The 17,525-nt window shown below is 40.8% G+C and overlaps 1 protein-coding gene across 1 annotated transcript in view; it reads left to right on the forward strand.

Annotated features, from left to right (window-relative positions):
• The first annotated feature begins 15,731 nt into the window (after window positions 1–15,731).
• Window positions 15,732–17,525, forward strand: part of Abca6 (ATP binding cassette subfamily A member 6) — a 60,166-nt gene continuing 58,372 nt past the window's right edge. Inside the window, exons 1-2 of the mRNA XM_045158159.1 lie at window positions 15,732–16,043; window positions 17,300–17,400. Coding sequence (XP_045014094.1) covers window positions 16,022–16,043; window positions 17,300–17,400 — 123 coding nt within the window. The 5' untranslated portion in view covers window positions 15,732–16,021. The remainder of the gene's footprint in view (window positions 16,044–17,299; window positions 17,401–17,525) is intronic.

The following is a 17,525-nucleotide window of genomic DNA, read 5'->3' on the forward strand; positions in this document are numbered from 1 at the left end:
AAAAGCCTTTATCTTGGTAGATAAATTAATAAATAGCACCTTGAATTTTTGAAGCAAATCATTGCTAAGTTGTGTCACATCATTAAAGAGACATCTTTTTGTTTGTTTATTTGTTTTTGTTTTTCGAGGTAGGGTCTCACTCTAGTCCAGGCTGACCTGGAATTCACTAAGTAGTCTCAGGGTGGCCTCAAACTCACAGTGATCCTCCTACCTCTTTAGAATTTCATACTCATATAAGTACTTAGGGGCCTTTCTTTTGGAATGTAATTTGGTAATATGTGAAACCTTGAACACTTAACACTTAATAAAATGACAAAAGTACTTATAATTTACCAGGGTAGTTACTGAAAAGGTAGTTATCTTGTTACTTTTTAAAGAATTTGGTCAGTCTGAGTTCTTTTAAAGTAGAACATGACTAGGTAATTGCATGTAGATTTGATCACCTTCACTTAACATTTGTGAATGTGTGACCTAAAGTGAGGTCATGCTGTCTGACCATGTCCTTACCTATTGTGTTCATTCAGTTACATTACTATTCTGTACATGAGTGCAAGCTTTTGTAAACATTTCAAATAAGACATTTGAATTAATTTTTTTTTTTTTTAGTTTTTACATATTCAGTAAATACAGTTTGGTCATGAATTAAGTTTTTGCAGGAATGTTCTACTCAAGTTTTCATAGTTAATAAAAACTTCCTGATGTAGGAGCTAAAGAATTTAATAAATTCTTATGAAAGCTAAGGGCAAATGAAGAGTAGAAAAGAACTTCAAATAGAAACTTGTCATTGTTTACAATACAATACAATACAATACAGTGTACAGTTTATGTCTTGCACTTGTATTTACTCTAAAATGTCTTAAATTACTGACCTTTGAACATTTTCCCATAACTAACACAAGTGTATTTTTTACTTACACATTTCTGCATATTTACTTGTCTATTTATGTTTGTTAGGCAGAGGCTGAGGGACAAGCAGCATCACCTCCCTACCTTATATTCTCCATCCATGATCAAATGTTCAAAGTAGCTGGTCGTGGTGGCGCACATCTTTAACCCCAGCACTTGGGAGACCGAGGTAGGAGAATCACCGTGAGTTCGAGGCCACCCTAAGACTACATAGTGAATTCCAGGTCAGCCTGGGCCAGAGTGAGACCCTACCTTGAAGAAAAAAAAGTTCAAATTGTAATAGAGGCCAGGCTTTGCTGAGTGACTTTGCTTACAGGTTAGTAAGACAAGCCTAGCTTAAAGCAGCAGCTGGTAACAATGAAAAACATTAGTGTGCTTTACATTTCCCTTGTGGATGTACTTGTAATTCTTTTTTCATTTTATTTTCAGTAAAGTTACGAATTTTTTAAAAGCACTTCTAACTTTCATAATTATCTTAAGTCAGCATTTTAGTTTTTGTCATTGGAACACTGTGAAGGAATTTAATTCAGTAAACCTTTCTGTGACTGTTTCCAGAAGTGGGTTCTTTGGATAGAGGGATGGACTATCAGTTTTTGCTCTGATAGATTCTTATATATAACTAGCTGTGATCTGAAAAATGCTTTGCCATCCAAAAGAAAAGTATTTCATGGACACAGATGGTTAATGTCCCTAGGGGAAGTGTTGTCACCATCTCTGATGTCACACAGCATCTCATTCTGATTATGACTTCTGGATTTGTTAATTTGCCATTATTCATTTTCATGTAATAGAAGTGGATATTAATTTTTGAAAATAAGAAATTCTTACTCTTCATGTATATTTAATGGTTAACACTTTTTTCAATTTTTGCCTGAAATAGCATATTACATAAAAAGAAAATATTCTCAGGTGAATTATTTTTATATCAGCTGTTCTTATCAGGTAAAAGTTTATTTTTTACTCATATGTTATATAAATGATAATGTTGCCAGTTAAGAAAAATAAATGTTTGTATTATCAATAATAAGCTTTAAAAGCTATCTTAGAATTCAAAACAAACTTTATTTTGTATACCAAAATAGATTCTTTGTTTAGTATTGATTGTTGGCTAAGGGGCTCAAATTAAAATTGAAGCAAAAACATGGCACTAATATTGTTAGTAATTTTTTAAATATCTGGGTTATTTTAAAATGTGAAGGAATGTTGGCAGTAAATGTTTTAATTCATACTCAGATTTAAACTTAGATATTTATATTTAATCAAATGTATATATGTAAACAAAACACTCATCTATACTATATAGCATGTAACAGACTAAAATTTTTCCCTGCTATAGAGCACAACATGCATATTTATTTAATTGGAATTTTTTTTTCTTTCACTGTAGGAGCTCACTCTGGCCCAGGCTGAGCTGGAACTCACTCTCTAGTTCTAGGCAGGCCTTGAATTCACAGTGATCCTCTTTTTCTGCCTGTGATGTTCTGGGAGTAAAGGTGTACCCTACTGCGCCAGGCTTTTGTTAAAAACTTTTAAATAAATTTGACTCTTTTTCTTGGACAGTACTTAAAATTTAATTATTTTCAAGCACCTAGACAACTCTTGCAAGGAAAAAAATGTGAGGAGCAGTTAAGACAGCAGATGTTGAACTCTGATTTCCATACGTATACACATATGTGCATATGCACCCACACATATACACATGGTCAGGTGGATGAATAACACACACATTCACAAAAAGATCAGTTTTACCTCAGCTCACAGTAGTAAGACTTGCCAAGTTCTCTGTTCTGACTGTATCATTATCTTACAATCTGGCTGAAAACAACAAAAAACCCCACTTACCTAGGGTTTCAATTTTAAGTTGGTTTAAAATTTTTTAAATTTATTTGAATTAACACATAACAATTATTCCTAGTTATAGGATACAGTATGACAGTTGTGTTTTGTAATTTGTGTGCATGTGTTTGTGTATGCTAAGCACTGACTATTTCCTGAACTATTCTCCAACCACTTTTAATTCTCCTAAGTGGTATTAACTATCATACTATCATTATTTTACTGACAGAATGGTGCCATTATTGTTCTGGACTATTTTGACTAATTATGAATATATCTTTGGCACATTGTTGTAGGAAAAGATGAGTATTAATTCTCTGGTATAGTTAACCAGCAGTCATTTCTTGGATGCATTCCATGAGAAGGTTGAACCCAGAGCCTCACCCATGTTAAGCAAATGTTCCACTTCCAAGTTATACCTCACCCTAGTGTAATTTTGTATATGTGATGATAATTACATGGCTAATACTTTTCTGTGCTGACTATATTCAAACCTGCATTAATGTACATAAAATCAAGTTTATAATTGAATGAGTTTGAAATTATTCTTTGTCAAGCGTTATACACTTAGATAAGAAACCCTAAACTCTATTACCACATCCATGACCATATTTGTTGATTTTACATGGCAGTCAGAGGGACACTAGCAGATAGCGCTAAAGATACCAGGTGGAGACTTTGTGAACTTTTGAGTGAGCTCAGAATCCTTCAAGGAGTCTGAGTAGAGGTGTTATATCACATGACATCTCTAAACTGGAAGAGTGTCCCGCTGTGTTGAAGATAAATGAAATTTGAGGGTGTAGAGGAGACCTGTTAGCAGGCTCTGATTTGACTAGGCAAGAAATAATAAGTTGAAACAGGGAAGTAGTAAGAAATGGTTGGATTCTGAATGTTTTGAAGGTAGAGGTTATGGGATTTAGAATATATAAAAAATACAGTCATTACTCACAAGAGGTTTTTTTTTTTTCATTCTTTCTGAGGTAGGGTCTTACTGTAGCTCAAGCTGAACTGAGTTCACTATGTAGTCTCAGAATGAAGAGTTTGTATTTCTATTTTTGTTTGGACTATTGGAAGGCTAGAATTGTCAGTTATTTTCTGTTCGAGCCCATCTTCTACTACTTTCATCAGATGTGTGAACAAGACACAGAGTTTAGGAAAGTTATTGAACTTGCTACATTGGAGATACTTGTCCAACTTAAGATGCCCCATGAGCAAGGGTGGTTGACCGCAGAAACTCTGTGAGCTTTGGAGTCCATTCATGAGCCAAGTCAGCAGGTGTTGAACAGCACAATTGAAAGCAGAGCAGATGCTGACGGGTACAAGACATGACATTGGCTGAGCTGCATTGCCAAGAGGAGGGTCCTGCAAGCTTAAGGAAGGTGTGAGGATAGACCTGAGACCCATAAGACCAGCAGCTATGAAGGAATTGAAGAGGCTGTCGCAGTGGGCAGCTGACTTTCTGGAGGACCTCTTGAGGCATACATAGGGTGACTCCTTTAAAGACAGCCATCCCTTGGAATCTTGGTAATGCAGGCAGATCAAGCAGGTGTACAGATCACCAAGACCTCCCCCCATGGCAGTTTACTAAGAAGACTTCGACTCTGCTAGCCAAAGAGTACTGTAGCTTGGTAACTGAGTCAGACGCTTCAAACCCTCCCTTCCCTGGACTCAGTCAGTAGAATGGCCCATTGCTGTAAGGAATCATGAACATCCACCTTCAGGAATAAAGAACTCTTTGTTCATCTGCTAAGAGTGCTTCCAGACAATAGGTCTTAGCTTTCAGGTCCTTAGGGCAACCTTAGGGAACTAGTGTAAGCCTTTTCCCAGAATTAGCTCTTTCCCACCTTCCTGGACATGAAGTCAGTAAGAAAAAGTAACTCAACAAATCCTAGTCCAAGTCATAATGATTTACTGACTAAACACAGAGAGTCAGCCATGCCTACCCACAGGAGAGTGTTCCCAGACTGGATCCTGAGGGTCTGTAAGAAGCACAAAGTATAATATCGCATTCACTGTTACTAGGAATGAGCAGCTTTAACACCCTGGCAGTGACCCCAGAAGACGCCGGGGACACAATTAGAAGCACAGCAAAGGCCGCAGTGCACGCTGCCACACGGAGATGCTGAAGAAGCCATACTCTGATGCAGAAACGCTTGAGGACCTGGAAAGGAGCTTGGGTGAATTTACCATATGATGCTGGAAAACACTAGATGGTTAAGTTCGAAGCAACAAAGAGCACACTGGTGAGAGCACACCGTGGTTACTTTGAATTTGGTGTCTGTGAGGTAATAGACTGATGTTCAGTAACGAGGTTAAAATCCTGGGCTCGTAGCTGTGGATGGCATAGTCTTGAGTAACCCAGGCTGTCCAGCAGCGCTTGAATCAAACCGCACAGGCACAATCACTGATGGACAGTGAGGTGCACAGATCTTGTGGGCATGATAACTCCATCCAGACCCCTGCTTTCGCCAAACAAGCATGGTGTGGTCTTTTCGCAGCAAAAGGCCATATGGCTGAGTTCATTCCAGACCTTCATTAAAAACTGGGGCTGGAGAGATGGCTTAGCAGTTAAGGTGCTTGCTTGTGAAGCCTAAAGACCTATGTTCAACTCTTCAGATCCCAAGTAAGCCAGCCAGACGAAGTGGTACATGTGTGAGGTCACATATGTGCATAATGTGGCACACACATCTGTAGTTAGATTACATTGGTTGAAGGCCCTGGCATGTCAATTCTCTCTCATAAAAAAGTCCAGTCTATTGGGCTTGCCTCAAAGAAAAAAAGAACTCTGCAAAAGGTCACTCCTGCCAGGAAAATATCTCCTCTACAACTTAGAAGCTTCTCTGTCTTAGACCTAAAACCACTACACAACCATGTGTGCATGTGTGTGTATGATGCATGTGCATATGACGAATATGCTAAGGAAAGGATGGACCTCTGTGTCCCATGCTCCAGCTGTGGCCTGATCACAGTTACCTTGACTGACCCTTTGTACTTTTTTTTGTTTTAATTTATTTATTTGAGAGCGACAGACACAGAGAGAAAGACAGATAGAGGGAGAGAGAGAGAATGGGCGCGCCAGGGCTTCTAGCCTCTGCAAACGAACTCCAGACGCGTGCACCCCCTTGTGCATCTGGCTAACGTGGGACCTGGGGAACCGGGGTCCTTCGGCTTCACAGGCAAGCACTTAACCGTTAAGCCATCTCTCCAGCCCCCTTTGTACTTTTTGACTTCACCAATTGGAAAGAAACACCCTACAGGAGTTATAAAACAAGATCTGGTTTGCCACGTTTCTTTAAAAAAAAAATGCACGTGCGTGTGTGTTTAGGTGTATGAGTGTAGCGGAGTCACTTGCCATTGCAAACGAACACACACACCTCATTGTGCATCTGACTTTTTACATGGGTACTGGGGAATCAAGCCCAGGCTGGCAGGCTTTACAAGCAAGTGCATTTAGCTGCGGAGCCCTCTGTCTCCCCAGCTCCTGCTGCGTCTCTCTTTGACCATTGCTAGTTGTAGTGAACGCCCTGTACAGTTGCATGGAGTTGTATGCTGCCCTCCTAGGCTCATCAGTTGGGGAACACCTTGACAGCTGATTAGGAGTATGTAGAAAGTGCACAGTTCTTGCTGTCAGGTTAGACGGCAGGTTTTCCTACTCTGATAGATTCTAAAGATCCTGGGATCAGCTGATCCTCCCACAGGACATGACGGGGATCTGCTCGGGACACCATCATGGGTTCCATGAGCAAGAAATGGTCATTACAGATCTTAGTAGGGCATCGTTTCAAAGCTAATGACACTGCAGGAGAATGATTAAACGTGTTACCATCTCCCCTTTGAAGCACAAAGCATGTTAGATTTCTCCTTAGCAAAACAGGTTTTTCACTAAGATGCCTTCTCCATTCAGGGTATTACATTATAATAGTCTCAGCGCTCTCAAGGGCTATGCACGCTGGTGCACTGCAGAACATTTCTAGCATCCCTGCTCTCTTCCTACTACGTGACAGTAGCTCATCCCCGCTAAGTGACAACCGAACACGACTCTAGACTTGTGAGATACACCCAGGCTGACCACGCACACATGGCCTAGTGTCACAGTCTCCCAAGTGCTGGATTGTAGGTGTGCACCACCATCCTCAGCACCCCCCCCCCCCCGGCCAAGTGCTAGAGTACTGGCATGTGCCACCACACTCAGCATTCTAGCTACTGTTTCTTTAAGGTCATCTCCTAGATTTCCACTATTGAAGGAGGTAATTATTTGTATATCTGTATTACAGGTATTAAAAGTAGGCTTCTGGGCTGGAGAAATGGCTTAGTGGTTAGGGTGCTGTTGCAGTCCGGTTTGCATTGCTGGTAGAAATCACCCAACCCAGAGCAGCTTCTGGGAAAAAGAGATTTATTTTGGCTTACAGGCTCGAGGCGAAGCTCCACGATGGCAGGGGAAAATGATGGCATGAGCAGAGGGTGGACATCACCCCCTGGCCAACAGAAGGTGGACCACAGCAACAGGAGGGTGTGCCAAACACTGGCAAGGGAAAACTGGCTTTAATACCCATAAGCCCGCCCCCAACAATACACTCCCTCCAGGAGGCGTTAATTCCCAAATCTCCATCACCTGGGAACTTAGCAGTCAGAACAACTAGGTTTATGGGGGACACCTGAATCAAACCACAGCAGGTGCTTACCTGTGAAACCTAAGGACCCAGGTTTGATTCCCTAGGGCCCATGTCAACTAGATGCACAAGGTGGTGCATGCTTCTGGAGTTCGTTTGCAGTGGCTGGAGGCCCTGGCATGCACGTTTTCTACCACCCCCTCCCTCTTTCACTCTCTCTCTCAAAAAAAAAAAAAAGTAAAACAAATGTTTTTTAAATAAACCAGCTGATTTCTGAAATGAATACAAACCACCCAGAAAGTGTGTTCACAAGTATGTATAGCTGTTCTTAAGTTAAAAAAAATATTCATTTGAGAGAGAATGAGAGAGAATCGGTACACCAGGACCTCTTGTCATTGCAAACAAATTCGTGTGTCTGACTTTACCTTCTGGGGAATCCAACCCTCACCATTAGGCTTTGCAAGCAAGTGCCTTTAACTGCTGAACCATCTGTCCAGCCCTTTTCTTACATTTAGAAATTTGAAAAAAATACCTCTATAGGTTACTACACATGTGATTTGATGCATGACCATTAACATAATCGCAGATACATTGTTACTCTTAAGTACTGTGTGTCTAAAGGAAACAAAACCTCGACAACAGACCACTGAGGAAAGAAAGACAGTGAAACTACACTACAAAGAAAGCCACTGGCAAGTTTCCTGTCAATTTGTCTAGTTTAAAGTCAAAAGATTTACAATTACAATTTAAATTTAGTCTTGTGCTGGAGGAGAATGCATTTTACTGGGAAAGTGGCAGTGTCAGGTTATTTATTTGAAATTAAATTTTTTTTTTTTTTTTTTTTTTTTTTTTAGTTTTTCAAAGCAGGGAGTAGGGTCTTGCTTTAATTAAAGTCTGTCTTTTGGGCCACCCTGAAACTACATAGTGAATTCCAGGTCAGCCTGAACTAGAGTGAGACCCTACCTTGGAAAACCAAAACTAAATAAATAAAAACAAACAGAAATAAAAAAAAAATAGAACAAATAAAAACGGAGCTGGCACTACCATTCAGTGGTTAGAGTACTTCCTTGCAAAGAAAGCCTCATGGCCTGGCTTTGATTCTCCAGTACCCATGTAAAGTCAGATGCACAAAGTGGCGCATGTGTCTGGAATTTATTTTGTTTGCAATGACAAGGGGCCCCGGCCATGCCCATTTTCTCTCTCAAATAAATGAATAAATATTTTATAAAAACAAACTATGGGCTGGAGAGATGGCTTAGCAGTTGAGGTGCTTGCCTGTGAAGCCTAAGGACCTTGGTTTGATTCCCCAGAACCCACATAATCCAGATGCATATGCATCTGGAAGTGTTTGCAGTGGCTACAGGCCCTGGTACATCATTCTCTGTTTCTCCCTCTTTAATAAATAAATATTTTTTAAATCTGTCTTTTTTTAACACTATTTATTTGAGTGAGAGAGAAGCAGATAGACAATTGGCATACCAGGGCCTTCAGCCACTGCAAACTCCAGACACATGTGCAACCTTGTGCATCTGGCTTTACATGGGTGCTGGGGAATTGAACCGGGGTTCTTTGGCTTTGTAGACAAGTGCCCTAACCACTAAGCCATCTTTTCAGCCCCAAACGTCTGTCTTTTTTTTTAAATTTAATTTATTATTTTTCCTTTCAGCAAATACAGGCAGTTTGGTACCATTGTTTAGGCTCATCCATGATCTACCCCCTCCCAATGGACCCTCCTTGTTAATAAATGGGTTGAGCATTGTGGAGTTAGCCCACAGTTATTGGTATGATAAATGTCTCTGCATATCATGACCCAACATGTGACTCTGACATTCTTTCCGCCCCCTCTTCTGCAAAATTTCCCTGAGCCATGTTGGGTTCATTTTTGGTCTGCTTCAGTGCTGAGGTGTTGGGGGCCTCTGAGGCTCTGGCTCTCTGATTTGGTAGGAGTTGATTTCTCTGTGTTGGTCTCCTTCCCCTTTGTGCTGGTATCCGGTTCATCAGGAAAACATCACCACCCTTGCTTGGTTTGCCAATTGTCCTTAGTTTCAGTCGGGCTCCTTTTGAGGTATGTTGGGGAAGCTCTCTCCTTAGGATCTGTATCTATCTGAAAAAGAGAAGCAGATTCACCAATGGAGAGTAAGTTAGCACCCGGAAAATTGAGATAACACTTTTTTGATAATGAGTTTGATAGGTGTAGGCCCTCTTGTACCCCGTGATTGATGGTAGCTTGATAATGGAGAGTGGGCTTATGTTTGGGTATGGTTCTGACTTGTTTCCCAGCTCCAGCTATGGGTCTCATACCACTGAGGGGATCAGTTAGCCAAATCAAGAGCAGTTGGTTCCCCACCATGGCTGTGTGCCACTATTGCACTTGTGTGGGCATCACATCAGGTTATTTGTTGCTAATTAGGTTAGACAATGAGTTGCTTGGACAGATATTGGTCATTTCCCCCAGTTGCCCATGTAGCACCTTCTGGCACTAGACACGCTGACTGTCTGGGGGACCGACTCTCTCCTGGCTTCCAGCCATGCCGTTCCATTTTACGTGTCAGCTGTGTATGGAGTCTTCAGCAATAGGGTCTTACCACTGGCCTTGGTGGGTCATCACGTCTGTCTTTTAAAAAGTTTCAGTTGCCGGGTGTGGTGGCGCACGCCTTTAATGCCAGCACTCGGGAGGCAGAGGTAGGAGGATCGCCGAGAGTTCGAGGCCACCCTGAGACTACAGAGTGAATTCCAGGTCAGCCTGAGCCAGAGTGAGACCTTACCTCGAAAAACCAAAAAAAAAAAAAAAAAAAAAGTTTCAGTAGCCATGAAGCATAGAATTTTCCTGGGTGGTAGAAGTCACATGGTACAAACTGTGGGCTCCTAGCATGTCCCAGTAGGGACCACCAGATGGCAGCAGAGGGCTTTGGCAAAGGGCTCCTGCCTAGTTCCAGAAAGGCTGAGCTATGGCTGCTTCAAGGAGCCTGAGCCACAGCTTGAACTCCACTGCTAAATGGCCTCTCAAATGCCAGCTCATTTGAGAAGTAGTGACGAGGCAGAAGGTCAGAACTAAGAACCAGAGATGTGTGGTGACACAGCCCTTGCCAGTCAAAGTGCCAAAGAAATAAGGATTTAAAAGACTGGAGTGGCGTGTTAAACCAGGATTAAGCCACGAGCTTTAAATGCCTTCTGTTCTAATCTTTAAGCAATCAAAATCTGCAATTTCTCAGGTACTCTCCAAAAGGGAACCAGGTAATCCCAAAGGCCAGTTTTATTGATAACTGGAATGGCAAGGGAGTTGCAGGGTGGGTGTGGGTGTGGGGTGGGTGTACATGGGTAAATGGCAAAAGGAAGCCAGGACAGTTATTGCTGGCATATCATCTTTGTTAATAAACGCAGAACTTGAGTGTCCAAACTGAGTATTTATCTCTCACCACTTTTGCTTCAAATAATAAAAAGTCCTGTTCACATATTTGAGGCAATTAGTTTATTGCGTCCACCATAGCAATTATTATTTAAGGATTTAGTTGATAATTTCTGTTAGGAGAAAGTGTTTAGGTTCCACAGGGATAAAAGTATCATTTATTACAACATTTGAAAGCTAAGTTTCCCACAGCTAGAAGACCCTGGACTTCATTAAATTTACACACCCAAGGGTAAGATGGCAAATTATAAACTCCCTTGCTGTGACTGAGTGAGAATACCTAGTAGTAAAAAAGAGACTTTATTCCACAGATACAGAAGAACTGGGACCCATTAAAAGTGTTAGGACAGATTCTCCTTCTCAAACAGATGTACAAGGGGAAAACAAAACAAAACACCTCACGCCCCAAGTGCAGGATGAGGGCCAGCCTGGCCAGCAAAGCCAGACCTGCCCAGTGAAACAGAGGCGGCCCTTGCCCAGCGGCAAGCCTTGTTCCCGCCGCGTTTCAATCCAGCGGGAAGGTGTGCGTTTACAGTGACTCCTTGTGGAATGTCAGCACTGGAGACCAGGTGGCATTTTGACACTGAGCTTGTCCGGGTTCTGGAAATGAAACTGACAATTCAAGGACTCCAGGGGCAATCTTCCAGTGTGTGGATGGAAGCTGGCCACAAGAGGGAAAGTCAGCCATCACACTGAGACTCTTGAGCAGCCAGGGACTTGAGCTACAGAAGGGAAGATAATCTGCGCTCTACGCTCGGACAAGGAGCAGGCTGAACGGACAGTATGTGGCCACGTGGAACTGGGAACTTTGAGCTCAGGTCTAATGGTCTATTTCCACATCTTCCTACCTCCTGCAGGTGGGGGATTCCTGGGCAGTATTTACATGCACTGAGACTAACCAGGTTCCCTCAGTACTCAATGCTGTTTGCGCCTTCCATTCCCCAGTGCACTCAGAATGGTTGGGTAGGAGCTATCCTGGGGGTCTCTGTAGCCAGTGAGAAGTGCCCAGCCCACAGACGGCAAAGCTTATGCACCACTGTGAATCCTGTTACATCAGGAAAACAAGCTCCTCAAGTGAATGTAGCCATGAAGGGGACGCCTGACCCTTCCCTGGCTGGACCCTCAGCCCACCACAGCCTGGAGGAGTGACAGTAGACCCCACTTACAACTGTCACCACGCCCCAGCTGGAAGATTCCAGTATTAAAGGACCCAGAAAGTCATCTGTTCAATTCCTTTCAAAACTGACCCCCCCCCCCCGGAAGATGGCAGAAGGAGGTGTCTCTGGGCCTAGGGCAGGCAGGCCCCGAAGGCTGAAAGCCTCTGCTAGACCATGTCAGGAAGCTTATCCCACAGAATGGACCTTTTCCTGACCTTAAGTCCTTTTATATTGGTCTCAAAACAAAATTATGAACTCAGGACTTGGCAAGAAATATGTTGTCTTCTCAGCGGCTAGACTGGATTATTTATTTATTTTTAGTTTTTGGGTTTTCTGAGGTAGGGTCTCACACTAGTCCAGGCTGCCCTGACACTCACTCTGTAGTCACAGTCTGGTGTGGAACTCTCAGCGATCCTCCTACCTCAGCATCTCAAGTGCTGGGATTAAAGTTGTGCACCACCACCCCCGACCAATTTTTTTTTTTCCAGCCACTTTCTCTGATGAAATGCGGCTTTCTATAGGTCATCTCCATGGCATGGGTTGCAGAGACTGCTCTGAAATCCTTAGGATGTGGCTGTCCTGCTGGGCTTCTCCAGGAAGAAAAATAGAAAAATCTGACATGGGTGTCTGCTGAAGTTCAGTTAGTTATAAAAAAGTCATTCTTCAATTAGAAGGAATTTGAAGTAGGTGCCTATTATGTTGTGGTCATTGTGAATTCTTTCTGTTTTGCTCCAAGCAAGTAGACAAAACAAATATTAAGAATGACTAGTTTCTTCCCCTCCCCCCTCCTTCTCCTCCTCCTTCCTTTTAAAATGTCTTCCAATTTGGGTGTCGTTATAATCAGCACACCTGACAGTGCAACAGGGAATTCCAAATATTCACTATTATTTGAGATGAAGGAGATATTAAGAAGTTACATATAGCTAAGTCCTGGCTCATCTATGACACAGGTTTCGCAGACAAGAACATCACCTTGGATAGGACAAAGAGATATCAACAAGACAGCATGCCAATGCTCACTTCATATGTGAATGAAACCATGGCAATGTGTGTATGCATAACATTTTTACAAGTGAAAAGGCACATTTTATTGATGTGTGTTTTCATTCTTCTAGGGAAGGACTAGCTTGCACTGTAAATGTATACTTGCATTTAGTGAGAGTGCTTAAAATAAAAAAGAAGGGCTGAGGAGATGGCTTAGTGGTTAAGGTGTTTGCCTACAAAGCCAAAGGACCCAGGTTTGATTCCCCAGTACCCACATAAGACAGATGTCAAATCTCATAATCTATTTTTAAAATTTTATTTCATTTATTTATTTGTTAAATTTAGAGAGACTTTTTTGGACTAAGAGAAGGAAAGAAGAGAGAATATGATGAGCTTTTACCCATGAGGCAGGAGAAGGTAGAGCCTCTACATTTTTAAATTGTTAATGATCTTACATCTTGTTCTTTTTTTTTTTTTTTTTTTTGTTTTTTTGAGGTAGGGTTTCACTCTGGTCCAGGCTGACCTGGTGTCATCTCAGGGTGGCCTTGAACTCATGGTGATCTGCCTACCTCTGCCTCCCGAGTGCTGGGATTAAAGGCGTGCGCCACCACGCCCGGCTACATCTTGTCCTTTTATCTTCCCCTTCTTTATAATCTTCTCCTTCCCTCCCTTGTATCCTCCCTTGTATTATCTCTACTTATCTTCCCCTACCCCCTTATTCCATCCCTCATTATTAATGGTTTTCTTTTCTATGGTGGTTGGTTGGCTTTAATTGATTTCATTATGTGTATATATTGGCCCTTGCTGTGGTGTTGATGTTGCTCATGGCAATTTGTTTCCTCCTCTCTGAGTGGTACTGGGGATGGAGCATTCAAAAGAAGGCTGTTTCTTAAGATGTCTCCAAATAAAATCATCCCAACACATGCACAAACTGAAAGACAGAAACACAAGGAAACATTCAGGGAACATGACTCCCCCAGAGAGCTCACTGTGCCTCATGACTCCATGCCTGCTTTGCCCCAGTGAAATGATAGAGCCTGTTTTGTTTTGTTTTAATACTTTAGTAAAGGCATTTATTTATTTACTTATTTTATTAAGTAGATACTTTGTGTGGACACATAATGTGTTGGTACCATCACTTCCCTCCTCCTGTCCCCATTCAGCTGAGGGCCCTCCTCAGAGGGCTTGATGGTGTTCACCATGGGGTTGTGAGAGAGCAGTCAGTCATTATGGGCAGGCCATGGCTCTGGATATTCCCTCCCACCCTGTAATCTTCCTGCCCCCTTTCCACTGAGCTGAGCTGTGATGGGCATGTTTTAAATCTACTTTAGTACCCTGAAATAGTGGAAGCAGGGTTTTCTCATGTCAGCTAAAGGTTAAGCACAGATCCAGAATCCCAATTGTAATGGCTCATTTTGGATACTCAGGTAATGATTTGAAAACAGATTTATATACTTGTCATTAGTTCATCAAATCTCCTGTTGAGAATAGTTGCAGAAGCATTAACACAACCAAGTAAACAAGAAAGGCACTTGTTCCCTCTGAACTGAGTGCTCAGTCTTGGCTGCACGGTGAGCGCTGCTAATTTGGCTGCCGGTCAATAATATCCCATTCTCCTAGCTAAAGGTTGGACCTTTCTCATCATGTTAGTTCACAATCTGTGAGGAAATCTCTGCATTTAAAGTGGAAAATGGCTGGTTTCCCCATAATGAAAGCAAATGGGAATAAAGAATCCAAGGAAGAGAATGCTAAATCATACACAAGAAACAACAAACCAGTAAAATCTACTTAATGTAAGGAATTGTTGATATTAAAGCTGTGAGCTTTAATAAAATTATACGAAAAGCAGAATGAGAATTATTCCTGAAGCAGACTATAAGGAGTATAAAACAACTATAGCAACAGAAATTAATGGAACTCTAACTTATATCTTGGACATTTTAAAAGAAACTTGAATTTTTATTCTACTATTAAAATTTTGTGTGTTTTTAACCTTCCTCCACAATTCATGAGATCTTTAGAACACCTCAGTTACCCATAGATTTTTTTCCCTCCTGGTTTCAATGTAAAAGACGTGATATTTCAGTGCTAATTACATTTACAAGTCGAATTAATTGCCAAGTAGAGGATATATATTTTGTTATTGCTATATTATATTACATATGCTATCATGGCTTTAACCATTGTTGTCTTAAAATTACCCTCTCATGTTAGAATACTTCTCAGATTTATGATGATTAGCATGTGTGGACTGGGAGCCATGTCAAATATTTGAGATTTCCCAATCCATGGACTTTGGTTTCCTGTTTTGCTATTGACCATGGCAGATTAAAAAAAAATTGCAATTCTTTCAGAAAGATAGGCTTTGAAGTAAGCATTGAATGTGCTCATTTTTTTATTTTAAAGCACAAAAATTCACCTGAATTATTCTGTGTGTTTTAGACTTTGTCAACCTGCTTTCTCTGATGAAATCCTGTATCCCCTATGAATACAGTGGGAGAGACAAACTTGCTCATAATTTTTCATTTATCTGTCCTAGGAATTTCTCCAAGGAAGACCGGTTTGCTTAGCTTTGCAAGGAATTTTTTTTTTTTTTAAAGAGGAAATTTTCAGTCAGCATATTCTTCCCATTTACTATGAGTTTGCCAAGTTCTAACTTACTAAGTAATTATGTTTAGCTATTGGCAGTGCAAAAAACAAAACAGAACAAAATGGGTTAGTATTTGCCGTATAAACTTAACAGCTTTGTTTGATTAGTTATTAATTTCACCCTTTTCTTGGCCTGCCCAGCCTGCTCCCCCATCTTGTTCTCACAGTCTGACGGGCTTGCACTCTTCCCCTCCACTAGAAAGGCGCAAATAGACATAGGGTTTGTTTAATTTCCAACCAATTACAGAATAGTCTTTTCCCTGAAGAATAAGTGGCTTAAAGGGAAAAAGTCCACAGAAACAAAAGAAGTTCATCCTGTGCCACTCCACTGGACTTGACACCCTTTTTCAGAAACCAGTCTCAGCTTGAACCGCTGGGAGTAGACACCTCTGCAAGGGACTGATGGTGGATCAACGACCACATTTTGTTTATTACCTGACATAAAAAGAGAACTACAGTTGTGTTTCCAGATAATGTTCTCAGATTTTCCTGACAGTAAGTAAAGCTCTGTTTGTTTGTTTTTTTTTTTGTACTGTGCCAAATATGTGGGTGGGACACTGCTAAAATCAATTTATCAGATGTTCCCCAATATTTACTTGTATGTTTATGTTGGAAGTTTAATAACTAACCTTTTCTCTTTTTTAAAAAACTTATTTCTACTCTGTGATCCAAATTACTGAGTGACTTCTGAATTCACAAAACTGAGAGAAAATGGAGCATTCCTTTTTATGTTAGAATCAAGCATCCAGTAATTTGAGTCTGGCTGAATATTCCCATAGCCTTATTCTTGGGTTAAAAGTATTTCACTTATTTTTTTTTCATTTTTTTCACTTTAATCCAAAAGTAAACACTATAAAAATATTTCATTAGGGGTGTGTCTAAGGAACATAATTTACCATTCAGATTAACTTAAGAAAGCAGATTTTTTTTATATCAATTTAATGGTTCTGGGATTTGTAATAAACTTCAAGGAATAAGAAATGACTGTTTAGGATGAAATAAATTGCTGTACTCACAATATTGATTAGTACAAAAGGTTTAACTATGAAGTTATGATACAGGCTCTGAAACCTGATCTTAGTTTTTACACTGTAATGCTGTTATTGTCAGACTGTCACAACAACTGCTTTATCCCCCGCCATCACCCACTCCTGCAAGACGTTCAAATGAATAGACTTGGGCTAAAATTTAGTGTTGAATTATTGCAATAATATTTTACATCATTTGATTACAGTTTATTTATTTATTTATTTATTTGAGAGAGAGAATGGGCACACCAAGAACTAGCCATGGGAAACAAACTCCAGATGCATGCACCACCATGTGCATCTGGCTTACATGGATCCTGGGGAATCAAACCTGGGTACGTAGGCTTTACAGGCAAGTGCCTTAACTAATAAGCAATCTCTCCTACCCTTGATGACAGTTTTCTTATTTATTTGTTTATTTAAGAGAGAGAGAAAGAGGCAGATAGAGATAGAGCAAGAGAGAGAAAATGGATGTGCCTGGGCCTCTATCCACTGCAAACAAACTCTAGACTCATGTGCCACCTTGTGCAGCTGGCTTACATGGGTCCTGGGAAATCAAACCTGGGTCCTTTGGCTTTGCAGGCAAGTGCCTTAACTGTTAAGTCAGCTCTCAAGCCCTGATTACAATTTTTAAGAGTAGTAAATACTTTACTTAAATGCATTCTCATGGGTTTTGTAATTACATTTTCCTGGTTGACTATTTGTTTTCCATTTCTTCCGCAGGTGAAATGAGTATGAAAGAGATTAGTCTGTATCAGCAAACCAAAGCCCTTCTACACAAGAATTTTCTTCAGAAATGGAGAATGAAAAGAGAGAGCCTGTTGGTATGTCTGAACATTCTAAAGTTAATACCCCTTTTTCATTGTTTTATGATTTCATATGGTATATATTAAATGGGAAAAAAACCTTGATTCATCAATTTTGAGGGGTTTTTTTGTAGTTATATTTG

The sequence above is a fragment of the Jaculus jaculus genome, chromosome 9, assembly GCF_020740685.1.
Source record: "Jaculus jaculus isolate mJacJac1 chromosome 9, mJacJac1.mat.Y.cur, whole genome shotgun sequence".
NCBI classification, from domain to species: domain Eukaryota; kingdom Metazoa; phylum Chordata; class Mammalia; order Rodentia; family Dipodidae; genus Jaculus; species Jaculus jaculus.